The 15,632-nt window shown below is 55.2% G+C and overlaps 1 protein-coding gene across 4 annotated transcripts; it reads right to left on the bottom strand.

Moving 5' to 3' along the window:
• Positions 1 to 291: 291 nt before the first annotated feature.
• On the bottom strand, positions 292 to 7,930 carry CORO6 (coronin 6). 4 transcript variants are annotated; one of them, XM_054709349.1, is made up of 12 exons: positions 7,724 to 7,930; positions 6,261 to 6,521; positions 4,753 to 4,875; positions 4,184 to 4,313; positions 3,908 to 4,089; positions 3,206 to 3,325; positions 2,716 to 2,835; positions 2,173 to 2,277; positions 1,939 to 2,084; positions 1,572 to 1,629; positions 1,243 to 1,473; positions 292 to 1,135 (listed from the first exon to the last, which is right to left on the bottom strand). In XM_054709349.1, exons 2-12 carry the CDS (start codon positions 6,456 to 6,458, stop codon positions 1,016 to 1,018), a joined length of 1,533 nt encoding a protein of 510 aa, XP_054565324.1. In that variant the 5' UTR covers positions 6,459 to 6,521; positions 7,724 to 7,930; the 3' UTR covers positions 292 to 1,015. The 4 variants fall into 4 exon arrangements, with proteins under 4 accessions (XP_054565324.1, XP_008146157.1, XP_054565323.1 ...); XM_008147935.3 differs by lacking the exon at positions 3,206 to 3,325; XM_054709348.1 differs by lacking the exon at positions 3,206 to 3,325 and having other exon boundaries at positions 292 to 1,132.
• Between the last annotated feature and the right edge of the window lie 7,702 nt (positions 7,931 to 15,632).

Here is a 15,632-nt window from a genome sequence, read left to right as displayed (position 1 = left end):
CGCCCGCTGCGGCCCGGGGTTCCTTCTGAACTTCAGTGCAGGAAGGCCCCGAGGGAAGAGGATGCCTGGTGGATCCTGAGCTCATTTGTCAGGGTTTCAGGGAGCCTGGGGATAGCATGTGCAGAGGCTGGGAGACTCGTTCTACACACACCACACACACACACACTCACACACACACACACACACACACACTCACACACACACACACTCACACACACACACACACACACACACACTCACACACACAGACACACACACACACACACCCATGCAGGAGGCACAGACTGAACACTTAGTAAAAGATTTCATTCAGTATGACTTGTTTTCCTCCTAGAGCCAAGGCCACACAGAGGGCTGGGGGCAGTGTGTGTGAGGGGGCCGGAGGGGGGTGAACCTGCTTCCTCAGGCGAGTTTTGCCCGCCCTCCCCTGTGGGTAGGAAGGAAGAGCGCCCTCTGCTGGGTGTAGCCAGCGGATCCAGCTCTACAGCCAACGGGTTGTATCTGTAGAACTGGGGTGGCATCCGTGCGGTTTACCACTCATGTGGGTGGAGCCATGTGGCCTGATTAGAGGGAACAGCCCTGTCACCCCCCCCCCCGCTAGTCTAGGGACACCTATCCAGTCGCCACCCCTCTGAGGTCAAGCCCAAGTCCCCCAGGACCCCCAAGCATCTTGCTAATAACTAAGGACTTCTCTGCCCTGCGCGAGGGGCAGAGCGGACGCCGTCTCGCTGCGCAGCACCGTCGCTGAGGCCCCGTCACCCCGGACCTCCCAGGCCAGCTCCTGCCCAGCCCCGGAGGAGGCACGCAGCGTGGCTGCCGGACGGAGGCGGTGCCAGACGGGTGCTTGTCTCCGCGAGGCTCCATTTGTCCAGGCTTCCCGCGAGGGAAGGAGTTCCATGCCCAGTCCCGTACCCAGCCCAGAGGCGGGGTCCCCAGTTCCAGACCAAAAGCCGGGGCAGGCCGAGCCCTTGCGCCCGGCCGGCCTCACCCTCCAGGTTCGGCGCTGGGAGCGGCGCTAGTCCCCGTCCACCAGCTCGCACAGCATGTTCTCCAGCGCCGTGATGCGCTGCTCCTGGGCCTGCACCTGCTCGCGCAGGGCCTTGACCTGCTCCAGCAGCGTCTCCAGGGTGTTCTGCTGCGGGGCGCGGAGGACAGGAGGCGGCGTCGGCGGGGGGAGGAGGAAGAAAGGGAGGGGGAACGAACGTAGAGTCTGGGTCTGGGTCGGGGCGGGCCGGATCTTACCGATAAGGGGGCGTCGCTGGCTGACTGGCTGCGGCGGGGGCCGGAGGGCGGGCGCGCATCCAGGATGTTGCGCTTGGTGACTCGGAGCTCGCGGTGCTTGGGGGGGACGTACCCGTCCCTCAGCGAGATGAGCACGGGCTCGGCGTCCTGGCCCGACAGCCACTCGTCCGCTTCCAGGGCCGGCTCGGGTCCCGGCGTGTCTGGATATAGGTCATCCTGGAACAAGTCTGACTGCGGGGGGAGGGGGGAGAGGAACAGGGGGACGAGGGTTAGCAGGTGCCGGGCCTGCTCCGCTCCCTTCCACCTTGGAGCCCTGCCCAGCCCCTCACCTTGCGGGGCACAGTCATGATGATGGGTTCACATTTCCTTTCGTGCAACTTGTAGAACCTATAAGGGAGTGGGGTTCAGCACCGCCGCAGGCTCCCACCCCGTTAACTTCTGCTTGCGGAGCGCCTCCCAGGCATGGCCCTTGAAGCGCATTGTTAGCCCCGCTGGGGAATCCCTCCGGAGGGTGCTGGCCATCGTCGTGCGGATGAGGACACTGACGTTCAGACTGACAAGCTAGTTAGAGCCGGGGCTGGCGCCGGAAACAAGCTGGTTGGACGCCCCCCGCCCCCGCTTCCCCCGAGGATCACACTATTGGGGACGCCCCCGTGTCTTCCCCGCGGGGAGTGAGCACAGGCGGAGGCTGCTGACCGGGCGATCTCGCATTTGCTGACATCCAGGCCCCGCTTGGGCATGAAACCCATGCCCCTTTGGGGCTCCTTGCTGCCGAACGTGTTCAGGTAGTGCACGAAGGGTGGCTCGTCGGTGATCTCAAAGTACCGAATGCTGCTGTCGCCCTGCAAAGCCGGCTGGTTCAGAGGCGCCCCCGAAAGGGCCTCCCGCCTCTGCCAGCCCCTCCCCGCCCGGCCGGCCGGCCAGGGGCACCTTGCCGCACAGGTAGACGATGCTGGAGTCGGGGTCGTAGAAGGGCAGGAGGACCCCGTTGCTCGTGTCCATCTCCTGCAGGGCCACTGGCTCCTCGAAGTTGTTCTGCCGGAGCACAGGAGGTGTGACCAGCCCCGTCCCGCCGGCTTCGGTGCCGCCTCCGGACCCCGGGAAGCCCCGGTAGGCTTCCCGCCGCCCCAAACCCCGTGCGCTCCCACCGCAGTTCTGGGGAACCGAGTGGCAGGCCCCGCCCCGGACACGTCAGTCCCAGGCCCCGCACCCAGGCCCCTCTCCGCAGCATGCAATCACCGCAAACCACCCCCAGGGACTCGGCATCACCAGTTGGGGGCGCCAGTGTGGGCTCCTGCAGGCGACGCAGCAAAACTGGGCGGAGGGGTGGATGTGGGGGTGGCAGGCGCTGCAGAGGGCAGCAGCCCCCAGCCCTGTCCAGGTGGGCACGCCCTGCGGGGGGGGGGGACGCCTGGCCCCGCTCCCGTGATGCCAGTCCCCGGGGCACACACCCCACGCTTCCAGCTGCGTTACCGGGTCCCACAGGCCCAGCTCTCGCTGGCTCATGCGGGTGAAGCCCGTGGTGAAGATATGACCCTGGCGCGTGAAGATGGCCCGCATGGGCCGCATCCCCTCGTGGGCCGCAAACCTCTCCTGGGGGCAGGGGGAAAACAGGGAGAGGCGTCACCCAGCTGCCTGCCCTGGGGGTCCTGGAGGGCCCAGCAACCTGCTGGCAAACGTAAGGGGGCGGAGGCCAAAAGGGGCCCAAGTACTCAGCTTCCGGGGCCCTAACTGTCCCCGGGCCTGGGGAGCGGCTGGGCCTGGAGAGACCGGCAGGCGTGCGTCTCAGCAGATGATGAGCCCTTAAGCGCTCTCCGAGGCTGACCCCAGGGCAGGGGGCGGTCTGCCGCTTTCCCGGGGACGCGGCGAGGCTGTTCCCGAAGGCGCCCTCTCGGGCACCGGCCGCGCTCCGGGCTGACCTAGCCAAGTCGCGAGCGCACGCGCCCGGCGCAGCCTGGCCTACCGGGTCCCAGAGCGCGAGTTGCCGCTCGCTCATCCTGCTGAAGCCGGTGCTGAGTAGCTTCCCGTCTGCGGTGAAGACGGCCCGCATCGGGCGGGCGCCCTCGTGAGGCCGGGCTCGCTCCTGCTCGCGGGGTTAGTGGGTTAGAGGGCCCGCCGGCCGCGCGCACGGGGCGCAGACAGACATGCACGTGCCCCACGCACCCCGCGTTAGTCTGAGGCTGGTGAGGCGGGTGCCAGCCACCGCCCTCCCAGGGCACCAAGGCGAGACCAGCAGCGCGCGAGGATTGCCCCTCTCCCCCGCCCAGCGGGTCAACTAGCGGGGAAAGGGCTGGGCCTTGAGCCAGTGTCAGGCCCTGGCCCCTGGAAGATGGCTCTGGGTGCCGGCTGAGAGGAGAGGGGTCCGGGAGCTCAGGTTTCATGCAGGTTCTAATGAGAGGATGGTTTGCAACTCCTCCCCTTCTCCTCTGAGCTCCTGAGATGGAGTGGAGGGAAGGGAAGAGGAATGGGGCAGAGAATTCCAGGCTCAGGGCTGAGGGCAGGGAGGTGTGGCTGCAGACACTGCGAGGTGGTGGTGGGTGGGAGCATTGGCCTCTGCGGTTGGGGGTTGGGATCCGGGAGGTGAGAGCTGGGACCAGGGCCTCAGAGGAGTTCAGGTACAGGGGCCTGGGGTAGGGGCTGGGGAGTGGCCAGGCCAGGCACTCACCGCCACCACCTGGCCCTTGCGGGGGTCCACGATGCGCAGGGTCTTATCCTTGCAGGTGGTGGCCAGCAGGCTGCCATTGCTGTTCCAGCACACGCTGTGGATGATGTCCGGGTGCATATCGTCCAGGCTCAGGAGCACCTCCCCAGTGCCCACGTTCCAGATGATGATCACGTTGTCACCACCTGCCCAGAGTGGCCAGTCACCATCACCTGGGCCCTGCCTTTGCCACCCTCCCTCCAAGGTCTACAGTAGGGATCCCTCGCTAGGCCCCCAGACCTGCACTGAGCAGGACATTCCGGGCAGTGGGGTGCCAGGAGAGGATGCCCACACGCTTGGAGTGGCCTTCTAGTGTGATGATGGGCTCTGTAATGTTGCGCATAGGGGTATAGTCTGGAATCTGCCACACCTGGGTAGGAGGAAAAGGCAGAGGGTGGGTAGGATGAGGAGCTACTTTGTCCCTCGGCTCCTCCCTTACTTCCCCTCCCTGCCCCTCCAACCCTACTGGTGTCAAATGTAGGGCAAGATGTAATGGTGCCTGCCTGGGTCAGAGGCGGCTGGGAGCCAGGAGGGGGCACTGCCAGCTCTCCAGAGATCTTAATCACCTCAGCAGGGAGACTTCAGAGCAGTAACTCCCTACTCTTCTCCCCCAAATTGGCCATGGTTATTATTAGTCCTAAGCAGTGCATCCTGGGAGGGAGTGGGCATGTAGCTAAAAATAGCCTGGGAGCTGGGTAGGACAGGGCCCTGGGACCCAGCACCTCCCTTACCACCTTCTCTAGAACAGGTGAGGCAGCCCCGACTGCTTCCCCTGCCCAACCACCCGGCGGCTTCCAACTGGCTCCTACCATGATGGTGGTGTCATCTGAGGCACTGGCGATGACATTGTCATTGTGTGGGCACCAGTCGATGTCCAGCACAGGGGCAGTGTGCCCAGTGACCAGTGGGTAGTTCTTATCCACTCGTCCTGTCTGGAGGGGTCAGAGAGAGAGAGATGTGGGGCCACTCTCCTGTGTGATTTGGGGGCGGGCAGTGGACCTGTTTACATCTCACTTCTCTACCATTCATTTTCTCTTTGCAGACCCCTCTCTACACCTCCAATCCCAATCAGCCTACTCCCTGTACTTCAGTGAAGGCAGACAGAGTTGAAGTCATTTAATATCAGGGACTTAGACACAGAGAGGTCAGGTGACTTAACCAAGGACACACAAGATACTGGTAGAGCCAAGAGTTGAGCTCTTAGTCCAGTGCTCTTCCAAAACGCCTACTTGGAGGAGGCTGTTCTTGAGCCTGTTCCCCAGCTGGGATGTGTATGGGAAGCCCCTGGCAGAAGAGGTGAAGGTGAGATAGTACATAGTGTAGCTCCTGACACCCTTGGCAGATTTCCACCTTGTCGCTGGTTTACTTTGGAACCACAAGCAGCCGGCACTCCTGGTGCCTGTTACGCTCCAACCTGAGCTGGGACCCATCTATTTTTGGTCTTTATGGGCTGTTCACAGGGGCTCTGAAGCCGTTGCTGGGCTGGCATTGGCCCAGACAGTAGGGGAGAAGGGTGGCTGTGTGGCATTGGAATGACAGTAGTAACTGGGGGAGGAGGTGGCTCCAGCTGAAATTTGAGCCCTGGGGATGGTGTCCTTGTATGGTGTCTGCATTGTCCTGGAGTGAGTCATTGGCTATTGTCAGGCCTCTTCCTGCCACCTGTGGGGCCTCCCCTAACAAGGTGTAGGGGGCAGAGTCCAGGTCAAGGTCATACGTGGGGTGGTCAGGCTGGGGGTGGAGATGGTGGCAGGGCTTCAGGCTACTCAGCATAGGTGGTGGTCATTACCTGGGTTAGGGAGCAGGGCTCTGGACTTCTGTGCCATGACCCCCTGACCTCTGTTCTCATATACCTCTCTGTAAGAACCAGAGTGGGGAGGTGGCCAGGGACTCTGGAGAGCCTGACTCTGTCCTCAGCGTGAAGCTGTGGGGTGTGATTTAGCCAAATGGTTACCCTGAACTAGGGAGAAAGATCCTCACACCCAGAATGTGAGGGGGTGTGGCATTAGGAGAGAGGAAGAGAACCTGGCCAGGCCCTGATTCCACTGCTTCCCAGCTATCTCCATCACCCGCTCCGGGTCCCAGCTGGGACGAGGGTGCTGGGCTGTGAGTGGGGACAGGCCCCGGTGATGCCGCTGCTTTGGGAGGGGAAAGGAGCCGCCTCATGGGTCTGTGAGGGCTTGGGGAACAGGGAGCAGCCAACCCAAAGGAAAAGCCCTGCTGACTGAGGGTGGAACTGGGTGAGAACAGAGGCTGCTGCCAGGAGTGCCCGGGGGCCACAGCCAGTGTCCTCCCGCAGCTTCCTTCTCCTCACCCTCACCTTGGCCAGAGGCAGGACGATGAAGGCACCTCCGCCTCCAGCCTCCACAATGATGGCCAGGAATTTGGGGTTGACGGCGCAGAAGGAGCTGTCCCAGGTGACCTTGGACACACGGATGTCCTCGTAGGCCTGGTCAGCCTTTGCCGCCTGCCCAAACACATGGCGAAACTTGCTCTGCCGAACCACGCGCCGGCTCATGGCTGGGGGCAGAGATGGAGGATCTCAGTGTCCAGAAACGCCTTCGGTCCTTAGTCCTGTGAACTGTGGGAGGCAGGAAGAGAGAGTATATGTGTGTGTGTGTGTGTGTGTGTGTGTGTGTGTGTGTGTGAGTGAGGGGTGGGGGTTTGGGAGTGGGGTTAGGGTAGCAAGTGAAAAGGGTTATCTGGCCAGGAGTTGGGTATAAATTAATTCAGAGTCTGGTCCTAGAAGCAGGGAGCTTTCTTCAAGGTGATGCAAGTATGAGAAAGTTCTTTGCCACCTATGAAGTGGGGCTTAATTCAAGGGGCTAGGATTTGGGTGGGCCTGACTTCTCAGAGACCCAGACTGAGGGGGCACTGGGCCCAAACGCTTCCTGGAAGTTGAAGTGGTTTGGGGAGGAGCCTCAAAGCCAGGCTGCCCTCCCACTGCCAGCCTTGGGTGAGCATCTCTTCACAGAATCGGTTTATCGGCCAGAGGCACCTTGTCCAGAATCAGAGGCCTTGGCCCTTGGATCCTGGCTCAAAGCTAGCTGTGGGGCTAGACCTGCAGCCCCCCACGATCCTCATCTCTGGCATTGTTCAGGCAGATGTTTTGTAATTTTCTAAAAATTTGCCAAGGAGAAGGTCCTCCTGTCACCTAACCTGAGTCCCTCCTGCTACTGTGTTCATCAATCTGCTCCATGTTGTTTTGGGGACACAGTGTAAGGTGGGTCATCTTCCTCCCCCTCCTCTCGGCACTGGCTTCTCCCAAAGGCCCTAACCGTGGCCTTCTGCCTTTTGCCTGCCATCCTTTCGTCCTGCTTCTCCTGAGTCCTGACTCCTCCTAAACTCTCCTGGGGGTGGGGTGCTCCACCCCAGGGCTAGGGCCAGATTTGCAGGAGTGGGGAGGCTGAGGTGCCTTCTCTCCAGCCGGGGCCTGCCCTACGCTCTTCCCCAAAGCCCAGCCACCGACTCCTGTCCTCTAACCACCCGGGCATCCCTGTGCCCTTCAAGCTGCTTCTGCAGCCCGGGGCCTAAGGCCTGGACTTCCCGAACCCTCCTTGGGCCTCCTGCCCCAGCACTGCGTTCTTGTGAGACTAGGTGTCTGCACCCTTTGGGCGCCGGCCGCTGCCCGTCCAAATATAGACACCAAGTCTGCCCCACCGGGGACGATTTTGGCGGCAGGGGGAGGGGGTGCAATCCTGTGCCCCCTCCAGAGGTCTGGCCTGCTCCGCTGTCTGCGGTGGTGGCAGGGAGGGGGGGAGGGGGGAGAGGGAACGGGGATACCTGGTCCTGCGAGGGGCGCTCACGCAGCGACTCCTCTGCGGAGGGAGCTGGGGGCGCGCTGGCTCCGAGGTAGGCGTCAGGGTGCCGGCACTGCCGCTCGGGGTGTCCGCGGCGTCTGGGGCCGCCCGGGTGTGGGGCTGCGCGCTCCAGCCGCTGCGTGCGGCTCTCCGGGGCTGGGCGCCACTGCAGTCCCAGCTGCTGCTGCCATCAACCTGCGAAGGCGGAGCCCAGACGGAGGGCGGGACCAGAGGTGCCCCGCCCCATCCCGCGGCGGGAAAGTTGAGTGCTGAGTCTCAGGAAAGCGTCAAAAGTAACCGTTCTGGCTCAGTGGATAGAGCGGCGGCCTGCGGACTCAAGGGTCCCGGGTTCAATTCCAGCCAAGGGCACATGCCCGGGTTGCAGGCTTGATCCCCCCAGTGGGGGGCGTGCAGGAGGCAGCCAACCAATGATTCTCATCATTGATGTTTCTATATCTCTCTCCCTTTCCCTTCCTCTCTAAAATCAATAACAATATTTTTTTAAAAAGTAATCGTGGGGGTGTGTGCGGGGTGTGGGGTGTGCGCACTCCTTACCCGCCCTCGGCTCCTACCGGGTGTGATGGGCGCTGAGAGGCGCAATGGACGAGGAGGGGGCGCGCTCCTCTCAGAGCCAGCGGCCTGGCAAGATCAGGTGCCTTCGCGCCTCATTCTTGCTGCAATCACACTCCCCGTTTAGCCCGGGGTGGGGTGGGGGAACAAGGCCCCGGGACTGCCCCTCCAGACCCTCTTTCGGAGAGCTCCCGGAAGATGCTCTGGGGGAGAAAGGTGAATGCACCTGGACACCCAGGGAACGCCAGTTCAAGGGGAAGCGGCTGTAACAGGTCTTTAGCCAAATTATTTATTTAGTTACTTATGTATGTATGTATTTATTTTTAATCCTCATCCGAGGATATTTTTCCATTGATTTTTTAGAGCGAATAGAAGGGAGGGGGAGAGACACACAGAGAGAAGAAACATCCATGTGAGAGAGACACATTGACCAGTCGACCAGGCGGGGGATGGAGCCTGCAACCGAGGGTGCCCTTGACGGCAGCCGCTAATCCGCTTTGGCCAATTTTAGACGCTCAGCCTGACTTCTAAAGTCTTCTGGGCCGCATTGGAATTGGTGCCCGCCTCCGTTCCAGGAAAGACCCCACCTCTTCCCAACCCTCTCAGGACCCAGAGATCTGAGTACTGACCAAGGTAAAAAGGAGATAAAAAGAAATCTGGTCAAAATAGTCAGTGAATAACAATTGGTCCCTGTAGCTGCAGTCTACCCAGCGCCCGCCCCCTGCCTGGATCTGTTTCTTTCTTTTTATTTTTAAAAATATTTTTATTTATTCAGAGAGGAAGGGAGAGGGAGAGAGAGACAGAAACATCAATGATGAGAGAGAATCATTGATCAGCTGCCTCCTGCATGCCCCACACTGGGGATTGAGTCCGCAACCCGGGCATGTGCCCTTGATCAGAATCGAACCTGGGACCCTTCAGTCCACAGGCTGATGCTCTGTCCACTGAGCCAAACCAGCTAGGGCTGGATCTGTTTCTTTGGATCATAAAGCCCCGGAGGGCAGCGGCATGGGGCCAGTTATTCCCACTCTCCGGGCACAGCTGGGAATCAATGGAACAGTTTTCCAGAGGGCAGAGGGCAGAGGGCAGCATTGGTAAAGGGGAGAGAAGATGGTGGGAACCTGGGAGGCCCTCACAGGCTCCTTTCTCAGGCGAGTTCAAGTACTTGTAGGGGAACAGAATCAAACTGTTACAAATGCTCCAGAAATAATTCATGTTATGGGGAATCGTAAGGGTAGATGAGGAGTCTCCCATGTACCTAAAGATTCCAGGCACAAAATTAGGAAGAAAGGACCTTAATGACCCAGTTGCTCCCTAGTAACAACAGCTCACACTTACATGCTAGACACTGCGCTAAGGGATTTACACATATTAATTCCATTCTAACATCTTCTGAGATGGTATTAATATCCCTACTTTACAAATGAGAAAACCGAGGCACAGGAGTTAAGTAGCTTACCCATCACTCAGCTGGTCGTTGATGATGCTGAGGTTCTTACCCAAGTGGTCTGGTGCCTAGGTCCATGTTTTCCAGACCACGCATTTCTGCCTCTCCTTGAAGGACAGTGCCACTTTCTCTCACAAATGCTGATGCTGACAGTTACTGCTTTGTGGGCAGAGAGGAAAGGACATCAGGACTAATTAGAAAACTGGAGTTCCAGCCCTGGCTGTCACCCTGTTTTTTGCAGCTTTCTGGGCTGTGAAATGAAGAGGGCTAGGTCCGGTTCTTTCTAGCCCTGCACCACCTGTTGGCAGAGAAGGAGTTTGACATGTTGCCTCTTACTCTAAAAGGGCGTCTTTTCTTTCCCCTGGCCTTTCCTCCTTTTTAAATAGCTAGGCCAGTGGTCGGCAAACTCATTAGTCAACAGAGCCAAATATCAACAGCACAACGATTGAAATTTCTTTTGAGAGCCAACATATTTAAACTTAAACTTCTTCTAACGCCACTTCTTCAAAATAGACTCGCCCAGGCCGTGGGCGAGCCACACTCAAGGGGCCAAAGAGCCGCATGTGGCTCGCGAGCCGCAGTTTGCCGACCACTGAAGGCGCTCCATTCTAGAGGGAAGGTCTGGGACTAGGAAGCAGGAATCCTTCAAATTCAACCTGCCTTCAGTTCCATCATCTGGGAAAGGGGGGGAGGGGAGCGTGGGGTGCTCACCAGTTACAGGAGCCAGGAGTCACAGGTATTGCTTGGCTGGCGTGACTCAGACCTGCCCTCTAGCCTTCTTTTGGCCGCCAAGCCCTGGCGCAGTTGTGGGTGGGCGGAGCCACGGCACAAAGTGCCAAGCAGGTGAAGAAGCCACTGGGGGCTGGTGCTTTCCCTTCTTGTTATTCAAACTATCAGCTGGGCTCTGAACTCTCTCTGTGGAAAACAAGCATGGATTTCACCTTTCACAAAGCCGTTTTCTGGAAGAGGTGTCCTGGCAACTTGAGACATGATTTGGTCCATTTCCCTGGGCTAGAAAGCCCAGCCCCAACTTATGAACTTACGTAGACTGGCTGGGACTCGGCACCAGTGGTATGCCCCTCTCACTCGATATGGACAAATCAGAATGAAGCAAGCTGACAATGTTGGTCCAAGGCAGCGTTTCCTCTGGAAATTTCATTCCATTCTGTTAGCAATTTGGGAACGGAGCTTCCCTATGTAGTAGTGCTGCCCTGTACGCGATGAGCAGTACCAAGGCCTGTGGAGGGCTGGGGGCAGTGGGAGTCTCCCCCCCCTCTCCTCGCCCGCCCCCCCCCCCCCCCCCCCGTTTTAGACAACTGCCCTTGTGCCCTCTACCATCGACATCAAATGCTTCTCTTCTAACGGCGGCAGAGGGTTAGCTTTTACTTCTTTGGAGAGTCATGCCCCATTTCTAGAAACCTTTCAGTAAGCAGGGGGATTGTGCTGAAAGCTTGGGTGGGCGCTAGAGAGGTCACCCACCCAAGAGGTCCAGTGCCCGCTGGGGCAGGTCAGGGCAGCTGTCCCCGGGCAGTCACTCTGCACCACAGATGGCGAAGCAGTTTTGGTCCCTTTGCTTATTCATTCTCCTAACACTCAGGTGGTGGCTTTGGCAAGAGCCTCTTTGACCAGGCAAGTTCCCAGCTTAGTCACTTGATTGGAGCCACAATATCTGAAATACTCTTTAGCGATCCTATTTCCCATGCACTCTTTATTCTGTGGGAGGTAGAAAGTTTTTTTTTCCCCCAGAGGTCAGCTTAAGGGTGTGCTTGATGGAGATCGATCAATGAGCATTGCTTCATGTTTATCATCAGTATTCTCTTCCAATCCCTGTGCCTTCTTCCACCCACCCTATTTGTGAGCTTGATTAAGTACACGCATTTCATCTTCAAAATAAAAATTTATTCAGTCTGTAACAAGAACATTGAATCTGCACATTTGCGCACAAGTTCACATTTAAAAACAGCGGAGCACATCATAATAAAAAAATCTATGATACAAGTGGAACATCCCAATCACTATGAAGATTAAGGAAGGAGATGAGACCACTCTTTATATTCTGCTTCAAATGCCTCAAAAAGGTCCCAGAGATTCCAGGGAGCACCTGCTTTATTTAATAAAAGTGTGAGCATAAAAGTTTCGGGTGGCCTGGGCAAAGGTAACAAGTCTATTGGACTAGTTTTCCACATTTATAACAAGCCCTACAAAATAATGTAGAGAGAAAGAAAAAAGAAAAAGAAAAGAAAGAAAAGGCACCTTAAGCTATACCAAGCAAACCAAGTCCAATAAAACATAAAAACCAACTCCCTGTGGCCTTATTGACTGGGAAACATTTCAGGGCATTATCCAGTTTTCAGGTTGGGTCATCAGCTCGAGTAAAGCCCTGGGCATTAGCTCTGCATGTGCACACAGGATGCTGCCGCCAGTGCCGTGGTGAGGACACAGATAGTCATAGACCCCTTGGGGCCTGTTCAAGCCCCCGGGGGATGATTCCAGTTTAGAAATCCTGTCCTAGCGCTCTGGGGCACTGAGAAAACGAGGCTGGTTCTCTTTCCATAGCAGGAGTCAGGCTGAGTCACCCTCCATTCCAGGCTGGAAGAGTATAGAAGCACCTTGCGAGAGCTCTCCATGGCATCCAGGGACCCCAAGCCCGGGGAGAAGGGTTAGGAGTGTGCAGCTGCCTGCTTTGGCAGCAGGCTTTTTCCTAATATGGGGACCGGATGAGTTGAGACACCAAATACATTTGTCTAATACATGCCTTGTTCTTTTAGGTTGAAGGGGAAAACAAAGTCCAAGATCCTTTTAAGTTGGATTGGTGATGAAAGAGCTAAAATTTCATCTCATCTACCATCAAAAAGCAAAACAAAATTAAACAAAAATGACACTAGCCATTCACCAGTACAACCATCACTGTAAGACACACCATCACTGAGGAAATGACTATTCCCGTACAGGGTGCTGGGTGGGAGTGCAGGACACAATGGAAGTCAGCTCCAGGTTTTCCCCGCTGACCAACGCGGGCTCACCATTATAGCCGCGCTCTGTGCGAGGGCGCACAGGACAGCCAGGTTTGGGTCCCTGGAGGAGGAGACTGAGCTGCCATCAAGATGATGCACGTTTTAATACTCACACAATGTAAACAAAGTATCCACAAATAGTTGTAAAAAAAAAAAAAAAGCCAAAGAATGGCTTTATTTAAAAATGCCCTAAAAGTGAACCATTTTGCATAATGCTTTCTTAAAAAAAACACAAACCACTCCCACAAAAACATCTTTACCAAACATGCCTAGATCACTTCAGAACTGAATCCTCAGAAGGAACAGGTGAAGATTTCTGTGAGCTGCCACGTCTCAGAAGCTTCAGGTCTATCCAACAGCATCTGTCTGCGGCCCTTTATCAGGAGGGGACCTCAGAACCTAGGCTGTCCTCCTCAGGCTGTCCTTGGAGCTCTTGGTAATTCCCAAGATGAGAGAGAGGAGATACGGTAGGGATAAAGGTACAGAACCAGGATAACGCTAGATAAAGAGTTGGAAGAGGCTGAGATGCTAGGAATGATCCCAAACATTCAGAATCTGAAAGGCAACCAAAATGAGGAGAGATGAATATTACTATACTACAGTGCTACATGTCTACTATATATACACTACTCCTAAGTGTTTCTAAAATTATAAAAGGGTAGGGGTTTCTCTCCTTCCTACTGACCAGGTAACCATCCAGATTACAGCTCAAAACCTGTGTGCTCCTGGGGCTTTTACTCCATGCACCAAAATGTTACTTTTTACACACACACACACACACACACACACACACACACACACACACACACAAGCACGTATGCACACACACAAAGAGAGGCACTGAGTAAGAGGTCAAGGCCTTTCCTACTCATCTCTGTCAATCTACCAGACCTGCTGTCCCAGGGCTGGGTTTTCCATGAACAGGAAATAGAAATAGGCCACCCGAGATTATCAAAAGTTTGAAGAGAAGAGAGTCTGAAAAGTCCTTGATAGCTCATCATGTTCTTTCCCTGGACATCGCTCAGTCATGTAAATAACATAAGAACACTCAGCTGTGTCAGAGTCTGAGAGGACTTGCAAAACCCCTTGGCATTGGCCGAATTGCAGACCCTGTGTAGAAGACGTTTATGTAGGCAGGTAAACTGAATGATGAAAAATATTTTTAAAAATGGAAGGCGAGGAGGAATGTTTCCTTTAATCCAGTGATCTTCAACCAGTGTGTGGCAAGAATTTTTAAAACCTGTAATACCTGACTATTTAGTCAGGGGCACTGACCTCTTTTCCCTTGGATTGTCAAAAAAACGACAACAGCCAACACAACAATAGCTGTGGGGTATGAATGCTGGTCTTGAACCATAAATATACAGGTCATGTAAAAGACTTAGTTGCTTCTTATTGGTCACGTCGCATAATAAGATTGTGTTAATTCTTGGTACCAGAAATCCTTATATACAAGTATAGGCACCTGATTTTTAAAAGTCACTTAGGAGCAAAAAGGATAGGTAATTACTATTTTTAAAAATCAATCAAAATTATATCTATTTTTTGTCAGATTGGCAAAAAATATGTTTTTGGTGTGCTGCAGAATTTTAGTAATTCGCTTATGTGTGCCATGAGATGAAAAAGGTTCAAAATTGCTGCTCTATTCTTTAAAAAAAGTTTCTGTTTTTCTTCACAGCATTAGAAGGTTCACTCCCATCTTTGTTGTTATTTAATGCAGTGAGATTGAGCATCAAACACAGGAGGGGAGAAGAGAGAACAGTACAGTTGTCTATCCTGCTTGTACTTCTTAACACAAGGGATGTCACCATCTCAAGGGATTAACATGAATGGACTCCACTCCCTTAACCTCCAGGCCAATCCTCCTCTTCCCAGCCCGGCCAAAATGTCCTGTCCTTTCCCCGTCAGAGTGGAGGTGGAGTTGCCTCAATAAGACAGGGCAGTTTAGATGGATGAGCTCCTCACACTGGTATATACCAGCCAACAAAACACTTTACAGCACATTCCATATCCAGGAACCACAAAGCCGTGTGAATGATACATTTGACATTTAAGGAAACTATTTAGGGAAAGCACAGGTATATATAATTACTACACCATAAAGCAGGTTTCTACACATACAGATTTCTGTCCAACATGCCTCCTGGCAGTGATGTCAGATGCAACTACAGCTTCCACATGGCAACTGAATTCACAGCTTCTCGTGCACTTATGAGTGGCCTCAGTCCACTTTTCTCTCCTTTGAGTCACCCCACTACCCACCCCACCAATCACTGGCCTCTGACATCACTTTTACAGTCTGTGCATCTGCCTTTTCCTCTCAGTGCTGTGATGAACCAAAAACCTAAAACTCAAGCCTGTACTTGGTCAATCTCTCAACAATGTGGACATCAACCAAAGCAAACAGGAATCAAATTTGCAAACCTCTTCAGTTTTGATGAGGGTCCTTCATTCCAGTCTACATATGTTTTCTGTAAGAAGCTGAAATAGGCTTGTTTATGGCAGGTGCTGCTGTCTTAAGGATCACACAGTAGCAGCAAAGCAAAAGCATCCTAAATGGAATCTGTAAGGACGCCTGCCCTTGGCTGACGCCACCCTGCAGCCTCTCTCAGCCTGATCCATGAGGAGCTTCCACCTTGGGAAGCAGTTAGCACTCCCATACACTCCCTGGCTGTGGGTCAGTGAAGGCAAACAGCTTTCTGGGATTTCAGTTGAGGACGCAGCCATCAGTCAAACTGTGATCTAAAGGGAACCTTTAGGGGTTTCTCTGAGGAGGAAGTTACTAATGCATAATTTGGCAGGAGCTGGCAATTCCGAGTCTCCATTTAAACAATAAAACAACTGTCAATATACTCTACAGA

Source organism: Eptesicus fuscus, chromosome 20 (genome assembly GCF_027574615.1).
Source record: "Eptesicus fuscus isolate TK198812 chromosome 20, DD_ASM_mEF_20220401, whole genome shotgun sequence".
Taxonomy (NCBI): domain Eukaryota; kingdom Metazoa; phylum Chordata; class Mammalia; order Chiroptera; family Vespertilionidae; genus Eptesicus; species Eptesicus fuscus.
The sequence above is the reverse complement of the archived record's forward strand: the minus strand, read 5'-3'. Positions and strand labels throughout refer to the sequence as shown.

Excerpts from the sequence above, each read along its gene's own strand:
- CORO6 (XM_054709349.1), bottom strand. The coding sequence starts at position 6,458 with ATGAGCCGGCGCGTGGTTCGGCAGAGCAAGTTTCGCCATGTGTTTGGG. Across the intron at positions 4,090-4,183 it reads GAATGTCCTGCTCAGTGCAG|GTGGTGACAACGTGATCATC; the intron begins GTCTGGGGGCCT and ends CACTCTGGGCAG. Across the intron at positions 2,085-2,172 it reads TCGTCTACCTGTGCGGCAAG|GGCGACAGCAGCATTCGGTA; the intron begins GTGCCCCTGGCC and ends CCGGCTTTGCAG.